This window comes from Mycteria americana, chromosome 3 (assembly GCF_035582795.1).
Source record: "Mycteria americana isolate JAX WOST 10 ecotype Jacksonville Zoo and Gardens chromosome 3, USCA_MyAme_1.0, whole genome shotgun sequence".
In the NCBI taxonomy this organism is placed as follows: domain Eukaryota; kingdom Metazoa; phylum Chordata; class Aves; order Ciconiiformes; family Ciconiidae; genus Mycteria; species Mycteria americana.
In genome coordinates, this window is record NC_134367.1 from 33,969,811 (window position 1) to 33,984,196 (window position 14,386).

Sequence of the window (14,386 nt, forward strand, 5' to 3'; positions counted from 1 at the left end):
AATGCAAAGAGAGAAAGTCACAGAGAATATAAGGAACTTGTATAACACCGACATGGATAAATTTTAATACTGGTGTGACACCCAGGGAAATTTGCTCCTTGGTTATCTGAAGCGCAGGCAGTGAGATTCAGCTGAAGAGGAAGCTGTGAATTGCTTGCAGTGTTTTGACTTACAGGGGACTTCAGAATCATCAGGGAGACAGAAAAACCCACTGCTGATCTTGAGAGATTTCACGGAAAACAGCCCCAAACTAGAAATGAAACTAAATATTTATTAACAACCAAGTCTAATCAAACTAAAAACCATCCTCTCCCATGGAAAGAGCAGAGGAAGACACCGTCCAACACCACCTTTCCGTCAGATGCAATTTTAATCCATTTTTATTTTGCATTTTTCCATTGGTTAAAAGTCATACTATCATCATAAGTCTCCCCTGAGTGAGTTGAAGGGGTTCAGCAGTACATCTTAGCATTCCAATTAGGATTTCTACTGAATAGAGTGTCAAAAGGATGACATTTTACATAGCTGCATGATTATCAGAATTTAAGAACTGTTGTAGTTAGGTAAGATCTAAGATTTGTTAGAACTACAAATTTCAATTAATTGACATCACTTAAAAGTACACAACCATTTTATTTTAATCTTAACTATTGTTAATTCACTTATTAAGAGCCTTCTGCTAAGGCTGACCACTTGTACTTCATAACAAAGAGAATACCAGAAGTCTTACCTGGCATTAAAGAGCCATCATGGACATGAATGCTCTCTGCGTGGGTATTAAAGATAATTCCTATCAGACTATATGACAGTAAGAATACATAGCGATAAAGGCTGACCTTGGGTGTGTCATTTAAACCGAAGAGTCAGAGATGATCTCACATCATCAGAGTTGTAAGGACAACATTGCTCATTACAAATTATCCTTTAGAGAGCAAGTAATTATGTCCTGCCTAGCACTAGACTATTATTAAATGTGCTGTATTAACACAACAACATTTAAATAGAGCTCCAAGTCTAAATTATCCTGACACACAAAGTATTCAAGTGTTACACTGGACACCTTATTTCAATAATCTGCATGTCCCAGGTCATTTCTGCAACTGATCCAATTAAGAAAGGCCCCTTCTGCACAGTATCCAAGATCATGAGCATGGTCTAGCAATGTACTAAAGCTATTAGCATGAAGCAGCAGTTGTTACAGCATGACTTAAAGTTTTTCTTGCCTTTCCTGCAATAGGAAAGGTACATACCACTCCATACAATAGGTTCTGACCTGCGCTTTCTGAGGAACAGAAACAGTTCTGCTCCATGCACTTAATCCTGTCTTCACAGTAACAGGTACTGAAATTTAAAAAAAAAGCAGCGCTTGTTAAATAATGATCCTCCTTAGTAGACTCACCATCACATATAAGATATACTTACATATACTTTTTTTTTTAGGCTAGAATCTCTTTGCTTTCTGTTTTATTCACTATCTTATAGTACTTGGTAACATGCTTCATATTTTTCAGGAGACAAATCCCTCCCCCAAAGACTTGCAGTGCACACTGGAACTCTGCATAGAACTCTGCAAAGCCTGAAAATAGACCATCTTTCTGCACTTCAAAGGCCCTAGAATAATCATCTGGCAGATAACTGACATTAAAGAACACAAAATGAAGATTCAGATGCAAGAAATGAGTTATGAAAAGTAGATCTTGATCTTGCAGTCAAACAAATGGACACTGTGTAGATAATTTTTAGAAATGAGACAAAGGACTTGTCTTGGTGTCTCTAACAGTCTTTTTATTACTAAACTGTCTTTAAATCTGTCCTGTGATTTTTATATGATCAATCTTTTCCTTTTTCTGTCTGTAACTTCTGCACACGTTAGCTGGACTTTTTGTTCTATGACCTTCTCCTTTCACTTCCTAAATAAAAATATAATTTCATATTCAGTAAATTAAACACATGGCTTTCAATGTATGTCTCAGAACAGTACACTTTTCTTCAAGAAAAAGACATATGGTTTCCAGATAAAACATCAGAATGAAATAAAGACAGAAACAATGTGCCTCTGAGGAGTAAGAAAACACTCCAGGGCTGATTATATTTGCCAGAACGTTGAAGATGGACTCATCAGATTGATTAAGTCTGTCAGATAAGAAAATCATTAAGCTATAACAGAGAAAATTCAATATACTTTCTAGAGATAGAAGTCTATTTTAAAACAATCAAAATAATACTGCTTTTAGAAAATCCCTGTTGCTTTACTGCACTAGTATTTTGAGCAGGACTTTGATGTCAAAGATGCTGAAGTAATAAAACCACAGGCATTGTAATGTTAATTTTTCTTTTTTATTACATGACATATCTATCTGGGCCCGTGTCAGTAAAGACAAACAGGCTAGGTAAGGAGTAACCAGTGCCATATGGCACAACAGGGGAAGGAAACAGCTGAGGGGCAAAGGACCAACATAGATTCTGTATGGAGAGAAAAACTCTTGTTGAAAAGCAATGCAGTTACAAGGGGGTTTCCAGAAAAACTTCCCTATTCTGTGAAAACCTGATCTGATCTGGAGGGAATTCCAGAGTCAGGCTGAAGCGAGGCAGTAAAAAGTTGAAGCAAGCTAGCGAGCTGGAGGGAATCCCAGACAGTCGGATGCCTGTCCAGAAAGATCCCGTTTTCTTGCACACACTGTGTGCAAGCTCACACACTGTGTGCACACACTGTGTGCAAGCCATGCAGTTCTTCAAGAGCTGCAAATTCTGGAGTCAGAGCTCATATTCTCCTGACATCACACTTCCTGTACAGTATAACTGCAAGTTTTGTACACAAAGCAAAGAAAACATCACAGCAACCACCACTGACTTCATGCTTCGACAGGCAGCCACCCAGGAGATTTTTTTAGCTGCCAGATGTAGCCACTGCCCTGTGAACAAATCCAAGTACGTTTCTCCTCAAGATCACAGAAGGGCTGAAGGAAGAGATTATTTTTTTTCTTTTTTACAGCAAAACATTTTTCTCATTTCTTGAGTATCCAGTGGCTGAGGAGAAACATGTTTTCCTGCAGATATGAGCTCAGCTTGTGACTGCTATGGACATTCTTTATTGATAAAAGCCTCACTGCTCACTAAAAATATCCAGCTTTTGAAGTAGAAATGATCCTTCTTCAGCATCTCTGGACTTCAGAGAAGCTCAGAAGCCAGTATGATTTGCTACGACCTCACTCCCTCAGTCTCCCCCAGTATGAAATTATCTTGAAGGAGAAAAAGTAAAGTGAAAGTATTTAAAACGTTTCTCCTCAACATTTCCACTTCTCTGAGGAAGATTCTACTAAGACAAAACTAGGTAGCATTGGCAGGACCTCTGCAGACTTTCAAACAGGTAAGATCTAACATGCAATTATTAATTGCTCCTCATCATAAGGGGCATTGAAAAGATGCACACTGATTTATTTACACTAGTATTTAAACAGTACTACAGAAAAGAGAAGGAAAAACACACTGTTACAGAGGAAAAACCATCTCAAAAGCTATGTATATAGAGATTCTCTTTTGTCTGCAACAGCCTGAAGCTTGCAATTCATCAGGTAGTCTTTAACCCGCACTCTCTGCAAGTTCATTATTTCATTGGGGTGAAAAAATGGGCTACATGAATCACAGTTCCTATTGCTGAAGAGCCAAAATTAAGATTTGTTCCATGTGAAGCCAAGATCAAAAACTGTCCTAGCTTTAGTGTCTATCCTGTCGTTTACCCAGTCAACAAAACACTTTTAAGCTTCAAAGACTACCTTTTGCACAGTAGCACATGAAACAGTAGTAACAATGGAGCTCAGCTGTCCCTCTTCGTATTTTCTTTTCATATTTCTCCCTAATCTTTCAAATTTATGATTTTGCAACTGATTTTACATCTGATTATTGCTCTTCTTCTTGGCTAGATATCAAGGACTACTGATACCTAAGGCTGGTATTCTTATCCTCAAAGCCTGAGTGAGCCAAATGCATGACTCACAAAGTTCCATCTAACAGTCTCTCTGTTCAAAAAGCCCAATCTTAGAATGAGATAAATTGAAATGAAAAGACTCAGGCTGAAACATACACATAGCTGAAAATACGCCGTGAGCTTGGAAAGTGCAAAGCATTTAATTTTTAAGATCTCTTCCATGCTTCCATCAGAACCATATGGAGCTTCCATTTCCTTATATTCTACACCTACACTATCCTACACTATAATCCACACTAGAATATACATGCAGTAGTTTAAAACATAATTGTATATATGCATATTAGCTCTACCGTATGGTATTCTTTTTCTGAGTTTAGACAATTAGGACTGACAGCAAAGCTCACTGAAATGTATTTAGTCATTTGCATTCATCTATTTAATTTATAGTTACCTCCCAGGAACTCATTTGTATTTACAATTACAATGCAGATTTACTAATAACTCTCAAGAAAACAAGATTGTTGGTGAAGCGTCGTCATGTGCTGGGATGTCACTAGATTATGCCACTTCATAAAAGATGGAGATCCCTTTCTAGTTTTAAGAATTTCTGTCTTAATTTTCAGAAGTGCAAAGACACCACAACCTTTCGATTTCAGTGTATTTCAAATGCTCAGCACCTATAGAAATTAGACTGCATTATCTGGGATGGCATAATGTCGATAATTCATCTAATACCAGGTGCTCAGTCTCTGCGTAGAAGTAAAGGAAGAACCAAGAAACTGGAAGAAAAATTTACTATCTCTAGTATTTCATCTCTCTAGTCAAGTCACTGTACAGAAACTAGAAGTCACAGAGATACAGTGAGAAGTCACTCACCTATAAATCTTGCTCCTTTTATACTTTTTAACCATCTCAGGAGTGACACTAACTGTTTGCTTCACAGGCCAGGCAGTAAGTGCTCAAAGTGTAAGAACACGACTCATGCCACTGCTGGGGCAAGCCCACAACAGTTATCGGCCAGACTTCCAACTGCAGTGACCCTACAACGCTGTCAAACATTTAATACCCATTTTGGGGATCATGAGATATAATCTTGTTACTCCTACGTACATAGTATTTTCAACTATGGTTCAGACAGTCTTGTCCCTAGCAGCTTTTGCATCGCATAAGGATTCTTTTTATAGTATCAACACATTCTGTCCTGTATAGTTTAAATTTTGTAAAGCATAGATCAATGTAAGTATTATGTTAAAATATACATATAGTTTGTATATTAACATTAAAAAGTTTATCAAAGCAGAATTAAAACTGAGCTTTGAAAACTAACTCTAAACTTTCTGATTTTCAAAGGCTGTGGCTTGTTGGTTTTCTTTTTTTTGTAAAAATATTGCGTTTTTAACACTTTGTTGAATTTGTTTGTGGGGCTGTATTTTTCTTTTTAAGCAAAGAAGAACAATATGAGGAAACCCTTGGTATAGTTGTAGATTCCCTGATACAGATGTTACTTCACGTAACGTGAAGTTACTATGGCTTCCTTTTTTTTTTTTTTATTGAAAATATCAGAACTAGAGCTGGGCAGGAATTTTCCTACACAAAGTACATTGCTGAAAAATTCTCATTAATTAAAAACAACGCTGAGAATTCATTTCTTAAATGTCTAACCTTTGTACACTCAGGTACGAGACAGTCACCCTCTCTACCCTTTATGGTCAGTGAGGAGACACAAACGATCCAGAAAGTGATTCACCTCCTTCTAACACAGGCTCTTCCAGATGGTAATTCAGCTCACCCCAGTCAGACACCCACCTGTCTGAGAACAAGACAAACCACCTTCAGGAATGTCTGCTTCTCTCCACTGGCTATCAAGGGTAGACAGGGCGACTGGCTCATAGCTCAAGATTTTCTTAAGCCTGTGATAGAAATTCCATCTAACATGTTTGCTGAAACACAGTGGTTAAGGTTAACTTTTCAGGTTCTGCCATTCTCTGCTAGCCAAAGACTGCAGATACCACATTATCTGACCCCGTGGGCTGCCCAGACTCCGGAGTATGGGGAGCCAACTTCGAAGAGCTGAGTTTCAGAAACATTATTGAAATGTCCATTTCCCAGGAAGTTATATACATATTTTTTTTTTCTTAAGAGCATGAAAACATCTGAAGCACCAAGGTTTCTTATGAATCAGAAATTCTCAAACTCAACAACTCCAACTGGAACCCTGTTTATTTCTGGACTTTGATATTTGAGGATGAGGCATTAGAAAAACACAGCTATTTTAACATCTGGTTTCAATCCAGTTAATAACTTTGCACCTGATACATTCTCCTCCATTAAGTCAAATTTATGCTAATACTGTCCTGATTAGCAAATACTATTTAAAGCTGGTTTATGGAATGATTTCTGAATAAGGTAGGTGTCTAGATTCAGTGAATTTCAGCCAGGAAGATTACATTCAGTGAATTTCAGCTATCAGATTATAAGACAACATGAATTTCACAAGTATCTATAGGTATCCCTGCAAAACAGTGGTCTAGCCTACAGGATGACAAGTAGTGACAGCTAGGGAGAGGTCTTTTTCATGCTGGGTAAATCTGTGCTTTTACCAAACACAACACAATTTCTAGCATTGGAAACTGCAGAACTCCAGTATTTAAGTTACTTTATGGAAAATTCAGTTAGCCACATGAAACTCACTCGATTCTGAAGGTACAGGTCTTGAAACACAGGAGTATGTACTTAAACAATTCCAAAACTGGATTGTATAGGCTGTGCTCTGCAGGGCTTAATGAAAGGTGAACCAAAGGGCAGGAAGCTGACAGGCTCAGCACGACAACTGTGTATCTTCTCCTGAAGGAGCCTCAGGTAGCGACATCTCTGGCCTCTCTGCACTATACTTCATGGCATGGTGTGGGCAGACCTTAATTCATTCTATAAATCATACTGTATCCTGAAAGACGTATTTTCTTCTCCCCCCCCCCCCCCCTCTGAAAAATGGTTCAGGCAATAACTTCACATCTACAACCCTCTGCTTCTCTTTAGGATCTAGAAAAAGCAGCAAAGGCACAGAAGGGATGCATTTTTGTCTTTCTTAGATTCATTTGAGCTCTCAGGGAAATACCTAATCATGCCTTTACAGCATGCTGTTTTCAAAGCACTATCTATTAAAATATTAATAACCTATTCATCTCAGCCCTATAGTGAAGCAGGTGATTTCATATTTCTACTACTTTACAGAAGCATGGATAAGTACTTCGAAGGAAAGGATAATTTTCAGAGCTGAACGCAAGAAGCACATCTTCATGCTTGACAGTTAGAAGAGGATATCCCACACCAATCCACCCAAGTATGCACACAAAGCAGGAGTTAGACTCAGGAAATACGCAATCAGGACATCTAGTTTTAAGGCACTACGGGCCAAAGCACACACCAAACAATACACTTACTCTGCACTTGTCTAGGCTTTTTCAAGCACAGGAACTGGATCAATAGCCACTTTTCACGGCAAGTATCATAATACTCATTTTAGAATCAGAGAAACTGATGCACATTAAATTAAACCGATTGCTAAAAGCTATTTGATACCTTCTGGCACCACTATTTGATACCTTCTGGTAGAGCATTTCAGACAATATGCAATTTATAGGTCAAGCCTGTCACAACATACAAAAGCAACTACTATTTTCTTCTACAATGGCAGTGCTGCTGCCACAGCCCTGGGATGGAGGCGAGGAGCAGAGGTATTTGCTGCCCTTCCAGCTGAAGCTGGTTTTCTCTACCAAAGATCCATTACACTTTGGGCTAGAAAAGGAAAACAATTGTATGCTTGTAGGTAAAGTATTCAGCTAGAAGACGTCAGTCCTGTTTAATGTCATGTTTAAGCAGCCAGGACTACTGCACGCTAATAACTGAGTCCCTAGCCAAGTATGGCTAATATCAGGCTACATTAATGTTTGTTTTACACTCCTTCTGGTGCAGCAAGTCTTTGGATTTAGGCACTGCGGTAAGGCAGCTGGAGCTCAATTTTGTAGTGCCACTCTGTATTATTAGTTTTAATCCCTAATGCTTGCCTCCAAGTAGGATGCTAAACCATCTCTTGGAATTATGCATCAATACCATGTCCTCATTTTGCAACCTCATACCCAATAACTCATTGGCCAGGACACTCTTCCAGCCTATGGGCAGACCTTAACTCTCTACTTTATTTGAGGGAGATCTAAACACATTCTCCCATGTTAGGTGCTAGCTTAGCTACTAATTAACTTGATGTGCAGTATTCTCGGTTCTTTCTCTTGTAACTCTTCCAAACTTAGGGGATAATTAGTTAACCATTGGACCTGAGAAAAAGAAAGATACAGAGCATGATTCAGTAATTTAATGGCTGAGAGAGAAAAGACCTGAATTTCCATCTGCCTCGCTTAAGTATTTTATAGGCTATATATAGGCTTCAGCTCTTTCCAGAAGGGTTAGAGGGAAAAAAATCAAGCTAGGAATGAGCTGACAAAAAAGGATGTTACTGATGAACAGGCTGAACAGTACTCGGCAGAGGCAAAGGGATCGAATACAAAATGGAGAAAGGGGAGACTGGAAAGAGACACGGTGCTTAAGGCGGGGGAAGTGTAGAGATGCGTAGCCTTGGTCACAGACATCCAGCCTGGGCCACACCTTCTGCAGGTACGCTGGGTCCACCTCACAGAGCAGCCTCGGGATGCAATGCTGCCTTTCCTCTGAGCCTCACACCACCTACGTGGGAGTGAAAAAGCACCACAGTCTCCTCATTGTAAGGTCTCTGCTGCCCATAATGCGTTTTTACAGACAGAAACACGTACTCTTGGAGAAAGTTCGGAGGGCAAATTAATGCAACAGCAACGCACGTTCAGTCGAGAGGCTGTAACAGCTTTTCTTCTCCCAGGCACTGGCCTGGAGAGAGGTGCCTGCCCCAAGGTCACAGGACCACATAATACCACCATCAGCGGCGGATCACTTGGCCATATGTTTTGGAGTATTTACCACCTGTGGGTTGCCACCTGGAGAGGAACAGACTACCAGATACCTCATAGTCTAAGGGTAAAATAACTGCTTTACACAGCAGAAGGCGCAGATTCACCTTGCCACACGCCAACCGCACCGAGGGCAGGTGGGCTACTGCTGCCCGCGACGGACAGGCGCCATGTTGTGGGCAGCCTGACCCAGACGGGGCGGGCTTCCCGCCCGGGCGGCGCAGCGGGCGCAAGCTGAAGACGGGCGGGTTTCAGGCCGGCAAAGCCCGGGGGCTGTGGCACCGGCCCTCGCAGCGAGCCCCGGGGCTGCCAGAAGGGCCCCGGCGCCCAAGCGGCTGGACGCCAGAGGGACAGGAACAACGCAGCTGCCCGGGGAAGAAAGCACCGCAGCGCCTCGACTCCGTGCCCAGAACCCGGCGCTCCCCTGGCCGCGCCGGCCCCGCCGCCCGCCTGACAGACCCGCCCGGGCCGCCCGCCGGCAGCCGCGGGGCGGGGTGGGGCGTCCCTCAGGCCGCCCTCGGGGCCGCCCCGCCCCGCCCCGCCCGCACAGGTGCGACGGCTCGCGCCGAGCCCCGCCCTCCCCCCGGGCCCTACCTGGAGGGCGGGATCACCCGCCGCGGATGGATACCATTTGCCCTATCGACGTGACCCTCGCTCCCAGACACCCCTCTGTGCCCTTCCAGAACCAAGTCAGGGCGGAGCGCCGCCGGCACTCTGTGGAAAGCCCCGCGAGGAAGGGCGACATGTCGATGTCGGCGCGGCATTAGGACCCGGAGGACTATTTTTCACGCTCGGCGCGGCGCTACCTTGGACGGGGTGGGCGTGTGCGCGCGCGCGAGAGGGCGAGCGAGCGGGAGGGTGGCGGATGCGTCTGCGGCCGTAAGTAGTTCCGGTTGAGGAAGTCGGCGCTCGCGGCAGCCGGCTCCCGTGGCTGCGCCAGGGCAGGAGCGCCGCGTCCCGGGCGGTGCCGAGCCCGCCCCGGCCCAGCGCCAGCCCAGCCGCCGCTCGTCCGCCCGCCGCCGCCATGGCCACCCGCTCCTGCCGAGAGAAGGCGCAGAAGCAGAACGAGCAGCACCAGGCCATCCTGGCCAAGCTGCTGCGGGAGGAGGACAACAAGTACTGCGCGGACTGCGAGGCCAAGGGTACGGCGGGGCGGGCGGCCGTGGGGCGCGGGGGAGGCGGGCGGCCGGGCCGGACCAGGTGAGGCGCTGCCGCCGGGCCCTGCCTGTGTCCGCCCGCGCCTGCCTCGGCGGGGTCCCCGCTCGGGGCGGGGGCCGGCGGCTCGGCCCGGGGGGGCACCGCCCCGCCACCCCACCCCGCCCCGCTCCGCTCCACGTCCGCAGGGGCGGCGGGGCGCCGGCGGGGCCGCCCTGCCGGCGGCGGTGACCGGCCCCCTCCCGAAACGGGGCCCGGAGGGGCGGCAGCAGAAATCTGCGCGGCTTGGGGAGAGCGATGGTGAAAGCCAGGTAGCCTTTAATGTCATTGTGAACGGATTTCAGCTTCTCCATCCAGCTGAGCTGTCGGTGCACTATCCTGAAGTGAGGAACCCCCCAGCTGAGGCTTTATGCAATGACTGGCCTAGCCCTTTCCTGAAGTTTCACTGCCGCGTCCTCTTCCTGCATTGCCAGGTATTGATCAGGAGTGGGCTGTGCCAGTGGGCCTTCAGGAAGGCACTGGCTGATGACAGGGGCAGGCGCTGGATGAGTTGAACGTTGAGTGTCCAAAACAATGCCCTTCAGTGTTGACTCAGTCATGTAAACGCCAGGCTCCTTGAGTCTGGATGTTGGTGTCTAGTTAAATATGTCACAGATCTAGCTTTGGTGATGAATGAAATTTTAAAGATTGTATTGCTGTCAGATTTTTACCTATCTTTAGTCTAATAGTTTTATTCTGCACAAAAGGAGACATATACTTGCATTTGTATTTATCTTGGGTTCTGTGGCTTTGAAATGGGAAAATGTAGCACATCTGTCTTTCATCTAGAGTCAAGTCGTTAAGATGTTACCCTAAATAAGATGACTCCACAGTAAGTTATTGTTTTAAGTATAATACTTCCTAAATAACAACCACATTTTCGCAGCGTATGATGAGCTCCAGAACTGCCTTGTTCAGTCCTTCTCCACCTCAACTGGAGGTTGAGTATGGTGAGCTAGTTTGAGCAACCAGAAATGGCACTGTGCGAGTATGGTGAGCTAGTTTGAGCAACCAGAAATGGCACTGTGCTTGTAATTTCCCTTTCCAATCCACATGTGCTACTTTTTTTTCACCATGGACCTAAATCGTGCAGTGCCTTGCACGATGCTGTTGTTTGATACATCAGAAACACAGAAATAAGACTTTATTTTCCTCGTATATAACCCTAAGAAGTATATAATATGGATTACACCAACGCTAATAGAACTTTATATTTTGCAAGTAACTCTTTGTAATAATTTTCTAGCACAGCTATTCTTGCCCCCAGACTTCTGGTTACTGTGTAAAAGACTCGTTGTAACCGGTGGTTTTCTGGAAAAATCATGCTTGTATGTTTTGTGTGTTATTGGCACTTGAGATTTCCATGCTGAATGCTGCTCCGAGTTGCTTGCTGATGGAATTCCATACGTGTTTTGTTCCATAGCGTAGGCCTTGGAGCTGGGTTGCTCAAGATCAGAGTCTGGAATTCTCCAACTAATTTTTGTCCTGTCTTCTGAGTTCCCTCTTTCTAACCGTCACCTGGTCAAAGTATCATTTGTAAGTCTTTGTAGTCCTTGGTGCTTGGTGTCTTTTGCCACTTCAGTTCAGCAATGCTGATGCTTTCAGCTTCTTCCTTCTTATATTTGTGTTATTGAGTATCTTTAGCCACTGTTCTTTTCTTTGATACTTTCATACCACTCTTCTGTCACAAGAGCTTTATTTCATAAGTTCAAGCTTTGATGTATCTTGAGTTCAGGTTTTCTCTGTTCAGGTTCTGGAGGACCTACCAATGTCTTGACCAGGCCGTCTTCTGCTAGTACCTGTAATTCAGTTTCCATCTTTCTAGTAAATTATTTTACTTAGCTACCTTACTAAAATCTGACTGCACTTCTGAAGGTTTCTCTGTTTTCTCTTGTGCTCAACCCCACTTCTCCCTTGCTGTCTTTCTGTATGCCAGAGGCATGGCTTGCTTTCACCCTGTCCTAAAGGAAAGCTGACATGAAAATACTGTGATGCAATGTGAGCTTATAATATTGAGGGAATTGTTTGGGTTTGGTTTTTGGTTTTGTGGGTTTTTTTATTTATTTATTCTTTCTCCCTTCAAGTTTAATTTGCACTTGCCTCATCCTGTTCTGGCAATTCTTCGTTTAAATCTTGTATAGTGTTAGCTTTGTAGTGCCATCTGCCTTTGCCTGTACTCCTGTAGTTAAGTGTATGGTTTTCTTATAGTTGGAGGGGAGAATGTGGAATGATAAACTTATTTTAGTTTCAGCTGGTCTAGAGGCACTTGACTGAGAGATGGTCATATATGGACACTCTCTGTAGATTTCTTTCCTTAAGGTTAGGAAGTTTCCTTCTAGGAAGGAGAGTTGTGTGAACAATGTTGAGATGCCTCTGCTATACCCTGAAGTCTAGATTTCTCTATACTTCCAGAAGACATGTGGCTCAGAAGAAAAAAACATGATCAGTTGTTTACTTGAAAATCAAGCTTGCCATGAGCACGTAATGCCACTGTTGAACTCTTCCTTGCTATATCAGTCTTTGTGGAAACTTTTTCTTGACCAAAAGAAGAGGAAGAGTGAAGGATAGTTCTTTCAGTTGCAGCCAGCTCTTTTTTCCTAGTATGTTTCACACTTAATCCCATGGTGGTTGAGCGCTAATGACTTGCTGGTGTCTGGCAAAGTTGTGGTTTTGCTAGTTGTGGTATGCAGCGATGTCTGAGGCAGCAATTTTTAACGTGGCTCTATTAGCTAACCAGTCTCTGTGAGCTGTCTGCATGGCTTTCCCCAGATTGTGACAGTCTCCTTCACCTCTTGCATCACTAACAGCATCCCTTTCATCTCTGGACATGTTTGTCATTACAGTCTGGAGTTCCCTATTGCCAGTTCCAGTAGAGATTCTCTTTATCCTGGGTTCTGCAGACATAAACATGAAACTGTTCATGACAAAATATTTAGGACTTCTCTGGTGTCAGTCCTAATTCAGAATGTATGTTTTTCCTTTTGTTAATGTAATTGATTCTATGTTTTTCCTTTTGTTAATGTAATTGATTCTTTTTTTCTTTGAAATGCTGTCCCCTTCAGTTTCTGTTGCTTTCCTCTTTTGTGTGAACTTTGCTCCTTTTTCTGTCATCCTCCTTTCTGTTGTTCAGTAGGATCCCCAGAGTTGTGTGTTTTGGTTTCTTCCTGTTCACCTAGCTGTTGGGTAACATTATCTTCATGATTGGCTCTGGTTGTGTTAACTGAGTTGCAGTTGTATCTTGGGTCTTATTCTGGCAATACTTAAAACCATTGTTTTCAGTGTGGTCTTTCAGATAGCTGTCAATTCAGCATGGGTTCTTAACCGAAGCTAAGAGGCTGTAATCACTAATTCCTTCCTCTCACCATAGATGTTATAGTCTCTCTCAAACCTTAGGTATTATATTTACCCTAGGCTTCTGTTCAGATAGTCACATCCAAGGGATATTGAAATCTTGCAGACTGTACTTTATATGTTTTAACTGCTATTCTTTGAGGCTCTGGGAATTCTTAGGTAGCTAGATGTCACTTAAAATTTTATAAATAACCTTTTGACCCTAAAAAATATAATGTGGTCCTATTTGCATATTTATCACTCATTGCTTTGATGGTATCTACTGTAATGCCACTGGTGAACTCTTCCTTCATATCATTAAGGCTTCTCTGCTGGCTTTTACTTCTTGCATCAAAAAGAAGATCATCAGAACTTACTGCTGTCCTACTGCTGATTTACTCCTAAATTACTGAATTAGCTCTCCTTGCTCTCAATGTATGACCACCATCTGCACTGCTTGTGAGGAAGTTTTAAGCATGCACCTTTCCTGTATTATCACATGCTCGCTCTGTGTAAGAATTAAAAAAGCTACCTCTTGGTCTTCCTTAAAATAATCTTGCTGTTGTTAATAGTCATCTTGTATCAAGAACAAACCCATCCTTTAGTTTCTGGCCTACTTTTTCAGGTACGAGGTATGCAGATACATTAGACAGCTTTGTTCTGCAAGTCTTTTGGAAGGTGGAGAATACAGCTGAGGACGCATCTGCCAGCGTAAGCACTAAGCAATAATTAGGATTGCTGACTCTGGCAACAGTTTCTGGAAGTGCTTTTTATTCTGTATTTGCCTTTTAACTGTTGAAATAGCTGCTATGAATCTGCCACTGCTAAAATGTGTTGGAAACTACCTGCTGTAGGGCCATACTGTAGTTGCCATATGTCACCTTCAAACTGTAAGCCTTACAGCTACTGGAAAGACTAGATGACACCTCTGTGGGGAAGA

At 43.1% G+C, this 14,386-nt stretch overlaps 1 protein-coding gene across 5 annotated transcripts in view; it reads left to right on the forward strand.

The window, feature by feature from the left end:
- Positions 1-9,924: 9,924 nt before the first annotated feature.
- Positions 9,925-14,386, forward strand: part of SMAP1 (small ArfGAP 1) — a 106,364-nt gene continuing 101,902 nt past the window's right edge. For 3 of the 5 annotated variants that reach the window (XM_075498170.1, XM_075498171.1, XM_075498172.1), the window contains exon 1: positions 9,932-10,064. In XM_075498170.1, the coding sequence (XP_075354285.1) occupies positions 9,947-10,064 (118 nt within the window). In that variant the 5' untranslated portion in view covers positions 9,932-9,946. Of the gene's footprint in view, positions 10,065-10,421; positions 10,551-14,138; positions 14,158-14,386 lie in introns of those variants that run through there. The other 2 variants (XM_075498173.1, XM_075498174.1) reach the window with 2 other exon arrangements.